General features: G+C 43.1%; 1 protein-coding gene and 2 pseudogenes across 2 annotated transcripts in view; 2 read left to right on the forward strand and 1 right to left on the reverse strand.

Moving 5' to 3' along the window:
* Positions 1-5,153: 5,153 nt before the first annotated feature.
* Positions 5,154-19,416, reverse strand: part of LOC138628535 (paxillin-like) — a 37,727-nt gene continuing 23,464 nt past the window's right edge. Inside the window, exons 7-12 of one of the 2 annotated variants that reach the window (XM_069711648.1) lie at positions 17,042-17,200; positions 15,872-16,045; positions 13,193-13,274; positions 12,939-13,087; positions 8,510-11,362; positions 5,154-5,246 (exon numbers count right to left, since the gene is read on the reverse strand). In XM_069711648.1, coding sequence (XP_069567749.1) covers positions 11,096-11,362; positions 12,939-13,087; positions 13,193-13,274; positions 15,872-16,045; positions 17,042-17,200 — 831 coding nt within the window. In that variant the 3' untranslated portion in view covers positions 5,154-5,246; positions 8,510-11,095. Of the gene's footprint in view, positions 5,247-8,509; positions 11,363-12,938; positions 13,088-13,192; positions 13,275-15,871; positions 16,046-17,041; positions 19,360-19,416 lie in introns of those variants that run through there. The other variant, XM_069711629.1, reaches the window with a different exon arrangement.
* Positions 5,200-6,072, forward strand: LOC138631031 (GTPase IMAP family member 7-like; annotated as a pseudogene).
* On the forward strand, positions 6,516-7,408 carry LOC138631043 (uncharacterized; annotated as a pseudogene).

Consider the following 19,416-nt stretch of genomic DNA (forward strand, 5'->3'; position numbering starts at 1 on the left):
CGACTTCCTCCCATCATCCAAAAACATGCACCTCAGGTCAGGTTACCTGGCGCCGCGCTAGTGGCAGCCTGCTGCAGCATCTCCCCCCTAAGAGCCCCCCTGCTGTAGTGAAGAAATTTCCCCTCGGGGATTAATAAAGTGTATAAAATAAAAAAAATAAAAAAATCAAAGTGACTTGAAACCCCTCTGGCCATGTCGTTTATTCCAATTGCCATAGTTCTGAGTAGGAAACTTGCTTGTAAACACTTAGTTTATGCCATTGCGCTGTGATGCAGTTTTACATTAGACTGAGAATGTGAGGCTTGAAATGCTGTATTCTGTGTAATTGCGGACACAAAGTTACTTGAAAACCCCTGGCCTTGTAGTTTGTCCCATTTGCCATAGTACTGATGAAGAAATTCTTTTGTAAACACTCCGTTTAAGCCGCGGCACTGTAATGCAGTTTTACGCTATATTTGAGCTTCTCTCGCTGAGATAAGGCCGTTTTTTAAACATTGTGTTTCCTGTGAAATTGTCCACACAAAGTGACCTGAAACCACTTTGGCCTGTAGTTTGTCCCAATTGCCATAGTTCTGAGGAGGAAACTTGTTTGTAAACACTTAATTTAAGCTGTGGCGCTGTGATTTAGTTTTATAGTAGGCTGAGAAAGTGAGATTTGAAATACTGTTTCCTGTGAAATTGCCCACACAAAGTGACTTGAAACCACTTAGGCCATGTAGTTTATTCCATTTGCCATAGTACTGATGAAGAAATGTGTTTGTGACGCAGAAACCACTATATTTGAGCTTCTCTCGCTGAGATGTTTTTGAAACATTGTGTTTCCTGTTGTTTCCACACAAAGTGACCAGAAACCACTTTGGCCTGTAGTTTGTCCCAATTGCCATAGTTCTGAGTAGGAAACTTGCTTGTAAACACTTAGTTTATGCCATTGCGCTGTGATGCAGTTTTACATTAGGCTGAGAAAGTGAGGCTTGAAATACTGTATTCTGTGTAATTGCAGACACAAAGTAAGTTGAAACCACTTTGCCCATGTAGTTTGTCCAAATTGCCATAGTATTGATGACGAAATTTGTTCGTAAATACTTAATGTTAACCGTGGCACTGTAATGCAGTTTTAAGCTGTATTTCTCTCGCTGAAATTGTCCACACAAAGTGACTTGAAACCACTTTGGCCTGTAGTTTGTCCCAATTGCCATAGTTCTGAGTAGGAAACTTGCTTGGAAACACCTAGTTTAAGCCATGGCGCTGTGATGCAGTTTCACATTAGACTGAGAAAGTGAGGCTTGAAATACTGTTTCCTGTGAAATTGCCCACACAAAGTGACTTGAAACCACTTAGGCCATGTAGTTTATTCCATTTGCCATAGTACTGATGAAGAAATGTGTTTGTAAGCACTCCGTTTAAGCCGCAGCACTGCAATGCAGTTTTACGCTATATTTGAGCTTCTCTCGCTGAGATAAGGCCGTTTTTGAAATATTGTGTTTCCTGTTGAATTGTCCACACAAAGTGACCTGAAACAACTTTGGCCTGTAGTTTGTCCCAATTGCCATATTTCTGAGTTGGAAACTTGTTTGTAAACACTTAAGTTTATGCCATTGCGCTATGATGCACTAGGCTGAGAAAGTGAGATTTGAAATACTATTTTTTGTGAAATTGCAGACACAAAGTGACTTGAAAACTCCTTGGCCATGTAGTTTATCCGAATTGCCAAAGTATTGATGAAGAAATTTGTTTGTAAACACTTAGTTTAAACTGTGGCACAGTAATGCAGTTTTACGCTATATTTGAGCTTCTCTCGCTGAGATAAGGCCGTTTTTGAAATATTGTGTTTCCTGTTGAATTGTCCACACAAAGTGACCTGAAACAACTTTGGCCTGTAGTTTGTCCCAATTTCTGCATTGGAAACTTGTTTGTAAACACTTAAGTTTATGCCATTGCTGTCAGGAGTTCAGTTTTGTCCTCCATTTTGCCCCCGATCACCTCTCCTCCTGGGTCCCCTGTCTTTGTCTGTGGCCACGCCACTCACCTCCCGTGGCCACGCCCCCTCACCAGTCCCAGCAGATGCAGCCACTCATCCCTGATCACCACCTGCAGGTGTGCTGCATCTCCCTGATCACCTCCCCAGACTATATGTAACCTGCCCCTGCACAACTCTGGTTGTCGGTTCATTGTGTTTTTGTTAGCCACCCGTCCGTCTTCCGTCTGCTCCCCGTCAGCTCCCGGTCAGTCCTGTTCCTGTTCCCGTTCCTCCGGCCTCTGTGTCTCCTGCGGATATCCCGGTCAAAATCACCAGTCGGTGGAGTTGCCCTCCCGGCTAGGAGGATTGTTGACGCCGTCCCTTCCGCTGGTCTGCCGGCTGCCCTGTTACCCGTGTCCCCCTGGAGCTGTCGGTGGTTGAGTTGCCCTCCCGACTGGACGAAAAGTGGACACGCTCGGTGCCACCCTTTTGGTTTGTAGTTTTTGTTTGTTTATTTTTTGGGACAATAAAGACAGTATTTTTGGAACTGATACCTCGAGTCTGTGTGCTTGCATTTGGGTCCTGGAAAAATAAACTCCACCTCATAACAATTGCGCTATGATGCAGTTTTACATTAGGCTGAGAAAGTGAGATTTGAAATACTATTTTTTGTGAAATTGCGGACACAAAGTGACTTGAAAACTCCTTGGCCATGTAGTTTATCCGAATTGCCAAAGTATTGATGAAGAAATTTGTTTGTAAACACTTAGTTTAAACTGTGGCACAGTAATGCAGTTTTACGCTATATTTGAGCTTCTCTCGCTGAGATAAGGCTGTTTTTGAAACATTGTGTTTCCTGTTGAATTGTCCACCCAAAGTGACCTGAAACAACTTTGGCCTGTAGTTTGTCCCAATTGCCATAGTTCTGAGTAGGAAAACTTGTTTGTAAACACTTAATTTAAGCTGTGGCGCTGTGATTTAGTTTTATAGTAGGCTGAGAAAGTGAGGCTTGAAATGCTGTATTCTGTGTAATTGCAGACACAAAGTAACTTGAAACCACTTTGGCCATGTAGTTTGTCCCAATTGCCATAGTATTGATGACGAAATTTGTTCGTAAATACTTAATGTAAACCGTGGCACTGTAATGCAGTTTTATGCTATATTTGAGCTTCTCTCGCTGAGATAAGGCTATTTTTGAAACATGGTTTTTCCTGTGAAATTGTACACACAAAGTGACTTGAAACCACTTTGGCCTGTAGTTTGTCCCAATTGCCATTATTCTGAGTAGGAAACTTGCTTGGAAACACCTAGTTTAAGCCATGGCGCTGTGATGCAGTTTCACATTAGACTGAGAAAGTGAGATTTGAAATGCTGTTTCCTGTGAAATTGCCCACACAAAGTGACTTGAAACCACTTAGGCCATGTAGTTTATCCCATTTGCCACAGTACTGATGAAGAAATTTGTTTGTAAGCACTCCGTTTAAGCCGCAGCGCTGCAATGCAGTTTTACGCTATACAGTATTTGAGCTTCTCTCGCTGTTTTTGAAATATTGTGTTTCCTGTGAAATTGTCCACACAAATTGACCTGAAACAACTTTGGCCTGTAGTTTGTCCCAATTGCCATATTTCTGAGTTGGAAACTTTTTTGTAAACACTTAATTTCAGCCGTGGTGCTATGATGCACTAGGCTGAGAAAGTGAGATTTGAAATACTGTTTTTTGTGAAATTGCGGACACAAAGTGACTTGAAAACTCCTTGGCCATGTAGTTTATCCGAATTGCCAAAGTATTGATGAAGAAATTTGTTTGTAAACACTTAGTTTAAACTGTGGCACAGTAATGCAGTTTTACGCTATATTTGAGCTTCTCTCGCTGAGATAAGGCCGTTTTTGAAACATTGTGTTTCCTGTGAAATTGTCCACACAAAGTGACCTGAAACAACTTTGGCCTGTAGTTTGTCCCAATTGACATAGTTCTGAGTAGGAAACTTGCTTGTAAACACTTAATTTATGCCATGGCGCTGTGATGCAGTTTTACATTAGGCTGAGAAAGTGAGGCTTGAAACGCTGTATTCTGTGTAATTGCAGACACAAAGTGACTTGAAAACTGTTGACGACATCACGGCGCCAGGTGCACAGCCAAGGCTACCGACATGCAGCCATCTCATGGCAGACAACACACCGGGAAGAGAGCCAATTGAAGGAAGCCACCACTCCAGAGGAACTACCTATAAATGTACTATAAAATACAGGAGCGAGGGACAGACAGTCAGTCAGACTTCGCGAACACTCACACATAATCTGGGCTCCTAGCTGATACTCTGTTGCTTTTATAATAAATGCTTTTGAGACCAGCCGATTCTCTCCAATTGCCTCATTAAAGAATACGCAGGACTGGGGGCTGACACATATTTGCGTTGTACTAGCATAAGCCCGAAAAGTCCAACAATTTGGTGACCCCGAGGTGATGAGGATGGAGTGAGGAACGGCAATCCAACAATAGAGGACAACGGAGCGGTGATCATCTCTGACAACAGTGGCCATATCTAAGAAAGTAAGCAGACACCTGTTAAAACAAAGCTCTGCGATTGGATTTTGTCAAATTATATTGTCGTCATGACAATGAATGAAGCAACAGAGTAACGGAGGAGAGTAATAAAAGGGGCGAGTAGGTCCCGGTGTCGAGAGGGGCACGGAAAAGTATTATATAAGGCGTAAACTTAAAGAGGCCCGGCGATATAATACATGTGAGGTAATTAATTTTTCTTATGGAGAACTGACCACTGCAGTCTGATGTTGAAGTGAAATTGAAGATTGTTGAAAGCATTTAAATACGGGGAAATGTGGGTGGCTTCCAAGAACTAAGCAAGTTTATAGAGACAGCCAGTCTCTGCAAGTTCTTGTTCTGTGGGGACAAAGGGTGGTGTTGGTGAAGAAGTGAGCGTGAATTAAAAGATGTGTGGTTTCTGGGGCGACCCCTAGAGTGAGACTGGACTGAATTTATTCAGCCTAGAAGCTTGTCTCAAGAAACACTCGGTTTTCCGCGGGGGGATTGTTCCTGTTGGGGATATTCAGAAGCGGACAAACGTGTCACTGCCAAAAGAAACACAAAGGTAAGTGGTAAAAAACACACAAAAAAAGCAAACCATCACTGAGTCAGCAGGTTTGTCAGGAGAGCAGAGTGAATATCAGAAGTCCCTTATAAGAGTCTAAATATAGACAAAGAAGTACTTTTTATTATGAAATGACTTGGTCCATTCACGAGTACACCAACACAACCGATTTTCTCCCCTGCGGTACTGCAAATACAAAGTCACATATGTAGAGCTGCTTCTGGCTTTTTAGCTTCTATATTATTTTAGTGATGTATTGAGGATAGTAATAACTTGAGAATACACACAGTTGCACAAAGACGAGTACTTCATTTAGTGAAACAAATGTTGTTGTTTTTGTTTTTTTATTTATCTTGCACAGGGTCCACGTATCTGAACGAGCTGAGTCGTTTTGGTTGGAAAAACCGGATCGGGCAAGAGTTCATCAGGAAACACCATCCTGGGCCACGTTGATGCCTTCAAAGAGGACACGTCACCTGAATCTGGGATTAAAGAATGCCAAAAACAACAAGTGAAATACGGCGACAGGAAACTCGTCTCCGGGGCTGTTTGACACCAACAAAACCCAACAACAAGTGAAAGTCAGCATCGAGACGTGCGTGGAGCAGTCCGTCCCGGGGCCCCACGCTTTCCTGTTGGCGATCACTCTCAAGTCGAGATTCACGCAGGAGGAGCGGGACGCGGTGAAGTGGATCCAGGACAACTTTGGACCGGACACTGACACCTACATCCTCGTGCTGTTTACACACGCTGGATAAATCTGTGGAGGAATACGTGGCGGAGAGCAAACATCTACAAAAGCTGATCAACAGGTGCGGAGGAAGATACCATTCGCTCATCAATGACCGGAGGCCGAGCAGGATCCAGGTCGAGGAGCTTCTACGCAAGATAAAAGACACGGTGAAATTCAACGGAGGAAAACACTACACCAGTGAGATGTACCGTGAAGCCCAGAGGAGACTCGAGGAGAGGAGGGAGAAGAGGAGGCAGGAGGAAAAGTGAAGAAAAAGACAGGAGGACAGGTTGAGAGAGCGCAAGAGAAATATGGACTGGTGTAAAGCAGAAGGCTTGGCGTCGCTGGGAGTTGCCGTGGCAGGAGCGTTTTACCCTTCGTATGCTCTCTTCGCACTGGATGGAGGACTGGGACTAAGAAATGTCTACGATTGCACAGTGGACATGTTTTTCTGAGTGAGTTACCTGTGACAAAAATGAACAATTGGTAATAGAGGCCTGACGGTTGTACAACAGGACTCGCGTCTCACGCACACCCCTCGTCCTCGGGTCTCCCGCAGGCAAAAAAAAAAAAAGCAGAGAGATGGACTCCATCGCCTGTGGAAAATATCAACCCGGTCCACGTTTTGTCTATTTTGCGTACGAGCAAACGTAACATATTAATTTAGCCTCCGCGACACGTGCAGACTACGAATCTGTCCTACACCTCAAAGCCATGGCTGCGCGTTTCACAGCCGAACAGGTCGTGCAACAGCTCATGTCGGACGTACAGCAAGATTACGAAGAGGAAGCGGAGGATGTGTCTGAGGAAGAAGACGGGGAAGAGTACAATCCGGACCACGACGAGTCCGCGTCAGAAGGCGAAGAACAGGAAATTCCCCGGGGTGAAACTCTCCTCTCCAAAAACAGAAAAATAACATGGTCGTCAGCATCGTACGCAAAAGGGCCAAGTAGAGCCGGAGGACAGCCGGAGGGGACCGCCACGGAGCCAGGTCCCACTGCACGCGACATGGCCTCTGCCTTCTCCCTGTTTGTCACCCCAGTGATAGAAAAAAATCATCCTGAAGATGACCAATCTTCAGGGTTTCAGAAGGTACGGAGAGGGCTGGAAAGCGATGAACGAGACCGATCTGCGCGCATACATAGGGCTGCTCATCCTAGCCGGCGTCTACAGGTCCCGAGGCGACTATGGGACGCGGAGAGCGGAAGGGTTATTTTCCGTGCCACTATGCCACTCAAAGTCTATCACACTTACTCGAGATTTTTACGAATCGACGACCGCAAGACAAGACCCGCCAGACGCGCTATGGACAAACTGGCAGCCGTACGAGAGCTCTGGGACGCGTGTGGTGGAGCGACTGCTGCACCTCTACAACCTGAAGTGACCGTGGATGAGCAACTGGTGCCATTCGGAGGTGGGGTTTCTATATTTGTTTTTGTTGTGTGTCGTTGTTCACAGTTTTTACAAAATAACATAACCGTGCGATTGCCAGCTTTCCTCTCGCTCTACCCGCCCGAGCAAAAAAAACCCCAAAAAACAACCAAATGTGTTCTCCCCTTTCCAAAGCTCGTTGTCCATTCCGTCAGTACATGCCCAGCCCGCCCTAGCATCAGCCCCAAACAGCGCGCCAGCTCTCGGGGCGAGTAAGAGGAAGAGGTGTCAGATCTGCCCGCCGAAGGACAGCTCGGAGAAGAACCAGTGCCCCAGCCCTGTCCAGTTTGGAACTGATCGACTGCTTGGATCACGCATTGCCAGAAGATGCAATGAGGCTCATGCCTGGCCTCAAACGTCTTGCTGTTTTCTACAAGCATTCGAATCAGGAGATAGCTGAAAACTTGGAGCCACCTGTGCGTCACCTGGAAACGTGGCTGCATGACCTCCCTCAGCTGTCAACCCTGGTCATCGTGAAGGGTCCACCTGTTATGATGTATGCCAGCTCCATTCCAGCATCAGTGACCAGTCTCACACTGTGTGTCACAGGATTATCCACAGAGGACATGGCGGCCGTTGCAGTGCAGGTACCGAATCTCGTCCACCTCCATGTCGACCCCTGGCCCTCACATTTGGGAGCTCACACTGCTGAAATCCCACAATTTCCAAAGCTCAGAAGTCTCAAAGTTTGGCATGAACACGTACCCAAGAAAGATTTCTTACACCTTCACAAGCTGCAGGACCTAAAGTACTTGGAGATCCTAGATAATAGGCCCTTTCTCTCTGAGCTCATCACCGAGCTTCAAGCTGTCACAAAGAACAGATTTCAGGTCACAACTTCTCACCAGAGAGATTTCATGTATTGTCCTTGTGTTTATCAAGCGTGCTGAATTACTTTGCCATTTGGACTTCTGATTTGAGTATCTACAGTGCCTTTCCATACTTTCCATATCCTTGAACTAAATGAGTGGTAACCAATCTGACTGTATGATGATTAAGATAAGATGTTTGCCTTTTTCTTTCCAAGTGCATGAGCAAGTTGGCATCATTAGCCACAAAGTTGCAAATCAGCGTAAACTCTGTTTACCAAATGTTCTGTTTCCATTTGATAATGTAAAGTGAACATTATGACTATTTTGTTTTTTTTACATTTTACAAGCTATGCAATCTAATTTTGCTCCTTTTTGTAAAACACCTTAGGCATTGCATTTTTTTCTGCATGAGACTCAGGTAAAAACAGAAGATCTTTTTAATACTTTTTTTTATTACAATGTTACATCTATTTTGTGAAAATGTGTGCCAAAGATCTGATTTAATGCAAAATGTTGAATATTAAAGATTTCTGTGAAAATAAAAAGCAAAAAAGTGACAAAACAATGCAAATAAATACTTTATATTTTATTTGCGGAATATTAAGCAATCAGGACCCACAAAAGTTTACACCCCACCCAGGCAAAGAGCCACACATGTTTATGGCTCATGAGGAAATTCAAAAGGTAAAAGATCACATGAATATGTCTCCGTTTACAAAGCAAAGTTCACTTAGTACCAATAACGGTAAAAGGCTTTCTTTTTGTTTTGTTTTTTATGAATTCTGTGACAGAAGCAAAAACTATAAGGCAATATACTGTAAAGAAGATAAATTTACATGAGCAAAATTAACTCAATTCCTGTTCTTTTTTCAGAGGCATACACAATTTAACTGAAAGCGTAAATGTTGAAGTCTTTTCCGACAGTCACATTCGCCCCTGCTGCATCCCGTGAATCTGAGTCTGCTACAAGGGAACACTTACACTGTCTGCTGAATGACTCTGTACAGCAGGTTTCTCCTTGGCCTGTCTACTACAGTGTACAGTTCAGAGTTAAGATGCACCGCAGCAGATGAAGCCTCTCCCAGAGTTCAGCCCAAAAAGAGTCAAATCACAGGAAAAAGGCTGAGAACTCCACAGTGTATAAGACCTTATTGCATTGACACATTTGGCACAAGAACACAAGAAATATCTTCTCAAAAACAATCTGAGTGTGGGTACTGTGCACTCCTTGCACACAGGGATCAAAATTAAAAGACAAGAAATGTTGTCCAAAAAAACCCCACATAATGCCTCATCCGGCAAAAACAGAGCTACAAGGAAAATGAAGTTGAAACGAGTCGTCATATAAATTCTGCTAAAGGCTCAGCCCTGTGTTTCCTGACCAGCAAACATCCAGCTTCCATCAGTGAGCTTTGCACTGACACCACTCTGACAACAGGATCATAGTTCATGATCCTTAATAAAAAATACTGAAGGCTGCGTTTCTTTTGAAGTCTGACACACTGGAATCCAAGCTCGTGTGTGTGCGCGTGCGTGCATGCTTGTGTGCGTGTGTAGGAATGAGACCAGGGTAAACTATTACTGGGCTACATGCCCGTAGAGCCAGCTCTTTGCATATCAGTGTGAGCTCTTAACAGCTCAAAAATATATAAATTTTCATTAAAAATGACAAAACACAGTTCTGTTGAGCGTCTTACAGGTATATAAATTTAGATTGTGATTGTAACAGCAACTGGCAGCTGGTGCTGATTAAACTCCACATATAGAAATTAGTATCTCCTCAATGAAAAGGAAAAACACGTCTGAAACCTTTAACCGGCCTAATTAATCAATTTAATACAGTGATAAATGCACAGAAGTAGCAACAGTAGAATAATGAAAATGTTGAATTTGAGCATCATTTGTTCAGAATAAAATTTGTTTGAATGTTCTGATAATTGTGGGTAGATACAGCAGTAAAATCTCCAGAACAAAAACAATCAACTTTGTTTTGGCTTGGTTTTCTCATAGATTGCACCAAATGTTCATAAATTTTTAAACATTTTACTTTAATTCATTTTAATTTTATATTTTTATAAATGTAAATGACACAACACACACTGACGTCCCTTGAATCTACAGCTGTAAATCTAAAAATAAAGTTGCAACAGGTGAAAAGCTTCAATGTGATATTTTTGTGATGTTTGATTTCACTCCCTGGTGGGTAAAAATTGCATTAAAAACAAGCACAAATGTCAATGAAATGTATGCTTAAATGGAGAAAACATCTGGATTCATTCATCACAGGACAACTGTAGAAAAATAAGAACTAATATCTGGATGACACAAACTTATAAAATGCACCTTAAGATGGTCTCATCAAGAGATCGGTTGTTGGAGTGTGCAAAGAGGTTGGACGATTATTTTAAAAAAGATGAGAGGGTTCATTGTGTGTCTGTGTGTACATATGAAGTATTTTCATGCTTATTTTAAATGGCACCTCAACAGTTTTCAAAGTTAGAAAAATACATCTTTTTCAACACTCAATGGCCAAGCACTGGTTACTCAACATACTTTAAAACTACTTAAATCAACTCTCCGTGGCCCATGCAATCAAGCAACTGTCTCATAACTGCATCAAACTATGTCAACATACGCTCATCACCATATGATGCAAGGGATTGCCCTGTAATGGGGAATAAAATATTTTACAAATCGGGGCTCTCAACTCGTTTCTCGTATGCACAAGGGGAAATGAGCATCTTTTCTCTCCTGTCCCTGCTGCACACAGGAATAAAACTCTAAATTAAAATCTCTTTGGGTTCTGTTAAAAAATGTCTTTTGTGAAAGACTGAAATGTCAAACCTGAGAGGTTGGACAGCCAGGGAAGACCCTCTGTCATGAGTTAGTAGTCAGAGACATTTCTCACCTTTCTCATGATGTGATTGACAAATCCGTCTGAAAAACAACTGACTCCTAAATGCTAGACGCGCGAGTGCACGTTCATCTGCATGTGCATTCAAACACAGATGTATGCATGTACACGCACGTTTGCACAAACACAAATGCGGTCTAACTGAAGAGTTTAACGAAGCAGCCATGACAGTAGGGCTTGTCATTCTGCTCTTTGAAGGTGCCTTTGTTAAGCTGCTTGAGGCAGAAAGCGCACACGAAGTGCTCGGGGTGGAACTTCTTGCCCATGGCTGTGATGCAGCGGCCGGTGATGGGCTTCTGGCAGCCCGAGCACAGCGAGCCCCGCCGCTCGTGGTAGTGGGCCTCGCAGTACGGCTGGCCATCGTGGTCAAAGAAGCTGCCGTTTATGAATGGCGTGAAGCACTCCTGAAAAACACAACAGACAGTGACATTGGATGGTCTGTCTCACACACGAGGGTCATATCTATCTGGCCCGCAACGTTCCGGAAGGAAATGGGGAAAAAAATAATAATAATCAACAAAAGGCAGCATCATGTTTATGAATCCTGAGGTGATATAAACTGGATTTCACTAGCTAGGACCCCGCCTCGGCTGAGGGCGAACCTTCATTGATTGGGGGAGATTAAGCCAGGGTGAGAGTTTCGCGGTTTGGGGAAGACTTAGTCGAGGATCCACTGCGGCTCCCGGGCCTTGCAGATCCCCGAGATCTCCATGTGGGACGGAAGGATAAAGGCTATGAAACATGATAACCATAAGTGAAACGGTTTAACAAGAGGGAGGGAGGGCGGGATGCAGAAAACGTGAACAGGCCGAGGTTTAGAGTGGGTGGATATTTACAGGAGTGTTACTGGAAGTGGGGGAGTGGTTGAGGCGTGGTCCTGCTGCTGAAATTCAGCTAAAACTTTATCTCCAAATAATTTGTAGCTTCGTAAAACATAAATGATGATGTAAACTGATGAGGGGATCCTCTTTTTCATCTTTCTTCTATCCAAAACTGTCATCTCTGACGGTTTGTAACTCGCATAAGTCACTGACTTTTTCTACGAGCTGATTGGCAGTTGAAAGACGTGACACCGTAAAACTGTCCACCGGCGGCTTCGCAAGTCGTACTACAGGCGACATAATCAGGCTTCAGTTGAGCTGAGACAAGCCAGTTCACACTGCTGCAACGTTTCTTTTTTTTTTTTTAATTTTACTTTATTAATCCCCGAAGGGAAATTTCTTCGCTACAGCAGGGGGGCTCTCAGGGGGGAGATGCTGCAGCAGGCTGCCACTAGCGCGGCGCCAGGTAACCTGACCTGAGGTGCATGTTTTTGGATGATGGGAGGAAGCCGGAGAACCCGGAGAGAACCCACGCAAGCACAGGGAGAACATGCAAACTCCGCACAGAAAGGCCCAGGACCGGATTCGAACTGGAACCTTTTTGCTGTGAGGCGACAATGCTAACCACTGCACCACCATGCCGCCCTTTTCCCCTGCTGCCTCAAAAACAGTTTAATCTCATCACAATTATTTGGTCTGAACTGGGCTTAATGGTAAATATTAGATGTTGTTTCATTGTAAAACAGATTGCCTGAAGTCCATATTTATATAATGCATTGGGTTTCATCAGTGACCTGTGCAGTGATGAATGTCAGACAATTTGCAAGACGATGGCTAATTCTAAAAGGAATACTGACTTTAATTAGACTGTTTTAAGCAACTCATCTTTTCATTGTAACCTCAGACGACACCAGATTGACACATACAGCTGTAAAGTTGATATTGTCCAAAGTATAATTCTTGTTTTTTGAAAGAAGGACCAAAGCCTTCTGGGCAGGTAAATAGATCAGAAGTCAAAACGCTAAAATAATTCAGCACTATAAGTTTCATGTTTTAGTTCAATTCACAAATGTGTGTCCCTTTGTTGACTTTATCGCGGAGAGCCGTCTGGAAAAAAATGTTGGATGATCTCTTTTAATTCAGACTAACAGATACTTACCCTGCAGACAAAGCATTCAGGGTGCCAGAGTGAGTTCAGAGCAGAGATGTAGTTCTCCAGGATAGCATGGGCACAACCACCACATTTAGGGGCAAACATGTCAAAGTAGTCTTTTCTGCAAAACGCCTTTCCATCCTTCTCATGGAAACCTAGAGGGCAGCAAAGGCACACACTGACTCACACTGTACACTTCTTTTAATACGACTAACGAAAACATCTCTGATCCATAACATGCCACGGTTTGTGGCTGGTACCTTCTGGTCCAAAAAAGGCTCCACACTGGGCACAGAAGAAGTGCTCTGGATGCCAAGTCTTGTCCAAAGCTGTCACTACTTTCTGTAAAACAAAGGAAAAGCAAACGGTCAGTTTGTCACTATCTCCTTGAGTTAGGTCAAACAAACTGGGGGGGAAGGTGATTTATCACGGTAATCTAAAATAAGAACAACATGGGGTCTGTCTGTATGGAAACAATGAACACATCAGTGATTCAGAGGCCAGAAATCAGCAGGTGAAGTCCACAGAGGACCCATGGGAAGAGTGGTAATACTTTAAGACTGTTGGCTCATGTTTTCCAGGCCAGATAGCAGCTTCAGCTGGAAGCACACTCACACTGCCCATGTGACACATGATTTTAAAACATCCACAACTGCTCAGTTTCTGCAGCACGGCAACAATTACTCACTGTAAACCAATGAAACAGAGATCTATACATTTTTAGGCAGCTTCGCCACCAGGGGGTGCAATCTTGTAAAGGGGTGTTTTTAAGAGGGAGAAATGTAAAACACCAATAATTAGATTCAGTTTCTAAATTTAAATATTGAGGCAGGGGCAATTCAACCCTGATGTTTAACAGTTAAAAATAGACAGGCATAGATGTAAAGTTCTGAATTATGTTTTTATATATATAATTGCCTTTACTTAAAAAATTTAATCTCAGTAGTTTCCTCAGGTCTTTGTAGGATACAATCCCACCTGTGCAACTGGAACTACGTGGGGATTTGTCGTCCTTCTTATTAACAAAATGACCAAACTGCACCACCTTATTAACCTGCCATCCCTCCTCTCCATCACCGTGCAGCAGAGAGAGTGTGGGGGCAGTGGGGTTGTCTGGCTGAATATGTTAACCTAGTCTGACTCATTGATAATTTACTGTATCTGACTGAGGTTTGCACAAGTTAGAAGCTACGGCGAGACCATGGGTCTGAAATATCAGAAGAATAACTGTGCTGTGTGTTACAGGTATGACATAGGCCTATACTATTGTTCGTGATAATTTTGTTTTAATCTTTAATATAATTTTAAAAATTCATATCGTGATAATGGCAAAAATTCAAAGCATGTCATACTGTTACACATCGTAACCGTAACAACGCAACTTACACAAAGCAACAAGCATGGCTTAAATATTTTACAGAGAATCTGAATCTAACTGAATCTTACTGTTGATGTTTACGAACTAAAGAACGAAGACATAATTTTTGTTTACTTTTTACGAAATATTTGAAGGCAAACACATTTATTCTGACATTAAAAGTCCCTTTATATTTATTTGTATGTTTTCATTTGATATTTCTCATTATTTTGTCATGTTGTCGAGATTATCATTATCGCAGAAATACCCTGAAATATTGTGATATTATTTTAGGGCCATAACACCCACCCTTACTGTGTACTGATTAAAATGACTTGATGAATGCTTCCATTGGACCACTGTCCCCCCCAAAAAATCACCTATTCCCAATAACAAACCAAAAGCCAACTTGTCAACTTTAAAAATCCCTGACAAAGTAAAGAAGGAAGAAAAAAAGCTGGAAGTGATGTCTGTGAAATGCTGCATGAGGATCAGTTAGGAAGTCTTGACAGTGACTCATGTTGGCCTTTCCCCACGCTGAAGTCCACTGTTCACTGTCTGCTTCCCTTTCAGACCCTCTGGCACTGCGTGTGCGCACATATGAGCAATGGCAGAGAAAAACCTCCAATGGGAGTGTATGACCAGGCAGATAAGACTGACAAGTGCTGACAAGTGAGAGAAGAGAGAAGTGAGTTTGTCAGTCAGCGTCAGTGTTGGGAAATTATTACTAATTTAAAAAGTAATTACAATATTTTAGTAGTTATTCAGCATCAAGAGTGATGTCTTTGATTACTTGTTACTGTAGGTGCCTTTTAAAAACTCTAAATTGTCAACACCCAATTTATGTATGCAACATGGAAAATAGAAAAGAAAATAATATTGCAGCTTAACATGAAGGTAGCAATAAAGTTTGGAGATTCCCAGACCAACCTGCAGCTAGCTTCGCATTAACAGCTGATCATGAATACACATTCATGACCTGAATTACATTTTACAAACTCTTTTGGTAGAGATTACCACCAACCCTGCACCTCACTTACATCCCAGACTAGTCTGTCACTGAACACAGAAAAACAAACTGCCTGCCAGCAAACAGCATATTTATAACTGGAGAGAGTAACTATAAAGTCATTACTGTATTTTAAATTTCAATCTTTTAAAATGTTATTCAGTAATATGTTCCTGCTCAACATTTGTTTGCATGCACAAGGAAACTGGAAGTCACTTCACTTTGAGTGCCTCTAGCGCCGTGTGTGTGTGTGTGTGTGTGTGTGTGTGTGTGTGTGTGTGTGTGTGTGTGTGTGTGTGTGTGTGTGTGTGTGTGTGTGCGCGTGCTTGAGCGTGTTCGCCTGACTGTCCCTGTCTGCTTAATAGAGAATTGTAATTTCCAACATGTAGTGATTTTTCCAGTAAGGCTTTAATCCGTTAAGTTATGAATAAATAAATATCATTAACTGCCTGTATACGGTATACATGTATGTATGTGTGTGTGTGTGTGTGTGTGTGTGTGTGTGTGTGTGTGTGTGTGTGTGTGTGTGTGTGTGTGTGCGTGGGCGTGTGTGTTAATGCATGCATTACTAACATCCAGTATGGGTCCGTTGCAGTAGTGGCATCGCGGGGAGAACAGGTTGTGGTAGTCTGTCTCGCAGTAAGGCTGCCCATCACGCTCAAAGAAGTTTCTGGAGCCTATCTCCTCCTGACAGTGGGTGCACACAAAGTGCTCAGGGTGCCACGTTCTGCCCATGGCAGTCACCACCTGGTGTGGGGAGACACAGCGCATTAAAATGTAATAAGCTGCAAAGGGAAAGACGTGGCTCAGCAGAGAAAATCAGTGCAGCACAGTACTTCTTGCATGCAAGCAAAGGGAATACGGCAACAGTAGCAGATGTAGATCTCACAACACAAGTTTAACAGAAATAACAACCAGTTTTGGCTTCATGTCTACATTTATCTAACTTTAAAATACAGATGTGCTTTTAATTTGTCCATCTCTGGGATTTTCAAATCGAAAGTAGAGTAAAATAATATTTTCTTTTCTGATATGATGAATTTCCTGCAAGTAAAAAACAATCTGCTAGAAGAAAGACAGCTACTACAAAAAATAGTTAAGCCAGTTAAGTGACATACATGAGGAGAAAATCTCAGTTTAATAATTACATATAAAAGTCTCCACATAAACGCTTGCAGAAAGTTCAGTTCAGTTTGATTACATTTCATTTAGCTGACACTTTTATCCAAAGTGACTTACAACACACTGATGGTACATCATTGGGAGCAATTTAGGGTTCGGTGTCTTGCTCAGGGACACCCAGGCATGTGGACAGGAGGAGCTGGGGATTGAGCCACCAACCTTCTGATTAGTGTGCAACCCACTCTACTGACTGAGCCACAGCCTCCCTCCAGACAGAGAATGTATGACGCAGGCTTATATTACTCCAGTTATTGGTTGTCAACTAAATAAAGTTATTGATAGACTGAGTGACGTTAAGGAATCAGCAGTCAGCCCATGATTATTAGGACGCGAGCCAAAACTGCACAACCCATCTCACTTGGGAGAAAGAAATTTGCAATCTGCTTCTCACCACACTATTACCAGAAAACTGCAAGGATTATGTTTTATAAGCCTCCTGGGTATTTACTGCATAAATACCACGGGCTGTGCGTGTGCGTGCATTTAAAAGTTCAGATTTAGTTTGTGTAACAGATCTGAACTTTCGTCTTTGTTTAAATGTGGAGGACTCTGTGCCAGTACCTGTCCAACAATCGGTTTCTTGCAGGCGCCACAGACACCTTTCGCCACCGTCTGGACTCCGAGTCTGTTGAGGTCGGACTGCAGGCTCCCCAGCATGTTGTCCAGCTTGTTGGCCGGCTTCGGAGGAGCGGTGGGAGAAGTCTTTCCCTGCGACTGGATCTGACAGAGATGGACGAATAAAATGGTTTCATTACATGTTTAAGGGGTTGATAAAACAAGAGAAACACCTTCATAAATCGTATGTGGTAAATACTTCAATGGAGGACCTGACAGTAATAATAATAATAATAATAATAATAATAACAACACATAATGTCATCGTTAGTGTAATTGTTGTGCTTTCCATACAGTATGTTGTCATCATTTAGGACTGACCAAGTGTCATGACCTAATTTTATAAACCTGATAGAATTACTTTACTTCATATGGCTGTCTTTGTAATTGTGATTAACAGCAGCCGCTGCCTGCATCGCTGGTAGCACACCAAGTAAACAATGTGACACATTTACAACATAAATTAAATTGTCTCATACTGTCAATGCTTGTGGTAAAAAACAATCTATTGTGAATTTTTGCATTCAGGAACAAATTCTTTATTTAAAAAGAATTGGTTTTGGTTTAGTGGAATAGATCGTTAGTCTCTTCTACTAAAAATGAGGCTGGTACGACCCTGCTCCACATATGAGATATGCTGTAGGTCTCAAAGTGAATTTAAGGCCTTTTCAAACCGCAGGAACTTTTTTGGGGGTTCTAAGAACCCTGGGATAGAGTACCGCTTTTTTCTGTGTCCGTAAAGCAGGAACTGAGAACGTTTGAAGTTCTTGGAACTCTGTTTTAGGTACTTTTTTCAGCTCCTGCTCCAGGGTACGTACTCTCACCATTACAAGAGGAACTGCAGTGAAGTATGCATACTGTGATTGGTCCATGTGATTGCAAACTGAAAGAAAAATCCTTAAAATGTATTTATTTCTGAGGGGTAAAGTCCCTGTTTGATCCTAAACACTTCTTGATGGTGATTTGGTGTCCCATCTTTCAGGTGCACAGACAGAAGATATTAAGGCAATTCATGGACACATCAACCAGGACATAATATTTTCTGATCAATCCTAATCCATGCTTTCAGGCCTGCATGATGACTCTGATATCGACATTGTGTGTGAGTGTGTGTCTGTCTACTGCAATGTAAGCAAACACAGACCTTCTCAGATGGTTTGGATATTGGAGCTTCATGAGTCCTACATTCCTCTGAGAGAAAAAATAGCATCTCTCCTCCATGTATTCTCTCTCACACCCCCCTCCCCCCCACCCACACAAATGACCTCCTTACCTTTGACAAAATAAAAGTTGACTCGCATGCATATTTAATAATTCTCATGTCAATCTACTACCACAAGTCTTCACCAAATGACTTCACTAAAAACACCTTGAGACTTCAAGATGTGATGGTCAGTACATTCAACATCAACAAACCGGTGACTAACCTAATGGGACCTGTTGACTTAAGTCCTGTGAGACATGCTATAATTGTGGTGGTAACTGTGCTATCATGTGGCAGATTAGGTTTCGGTTGCACCGCAGGCTGGCCATTCCTGTGCATGGCAGGACACTTAGTGTAACGGGAACATCAGGGAGTTCCACTCCACTTTCCCCCTAAGCTCTTAAATTCTCCTCTCCGCTCTGAACGCACGGCTCTTGGCGCCATCAGATGTCAGAATTAGAAAAGGGGCTCAGTCTCTCTGGCCTGAATGTCAGCACCCCTCATAACCTGGCCTGACTGGATTTCAGACAAAGCTTTAAACAGGCTACCTGTTTCGGTACTGAGAGTCAATGACCCGACAAATTCCATAACCACCATAAATAACCGAGTAATCCACAAACAAGGCTCAAAGTGTAAAAGAAAGTGGCTGATAGAAAGTGGAAAGACAGCGTGAGGTGAGAGAGGAGGATAGGCACAGAGGAAGAGAGCTGATCCATGCCTGCATCGGTGGGAAGACGGGGTCGTACTCTGTCTGGCAAGCCACTGATACAAAGACCTTGGGAGGTGGGGGCGGCGTGGCGGGCTTGGGTGGGGGGCTAGGTGATGGAAGGGGTTGGACAGGGGGAGGTGTTGGCTCCCTGGGGGGAGGAGGAGGAGTAGGCTCCCTGGGGGGAAGAGTAGGCTCCCTGGGGGGAGGAGGGGTGGGTTCTCGTGGAGGAGGGGGAGGAGGTAGCGGCAGAGGAGTCTGCTTGACTGGGGGTGGCTTTTTGGGTGCTGGGGGAGATTGAGGAGGGGGGAGGACTTTTTTCTGTGGGGCAGGTGATTCGGGAGGGATGATGATCTGAGGGGAAAGAAGGAAACAGCAAAAGAAGGAGAGCAAACAGATAAGATACAAAAA

This window comes from Brachyistius frenatus, unplaced genomic scaffold, assembly GCF_029030835.1.
Source record: "Brachyistius frenatus isolate BFR_SWC_R1_liver_20210118 unplaced genomic scaffold, ASM2903083v1 Contig_4, whole genome shotgun sequence".
Taxonomy (NCBI): domain Eukaryota; kingdom Metazoa; phylum Chordata; class Actinopteri; family Embiotocidae; genus Brachyistius; species Brachyistius frenatus.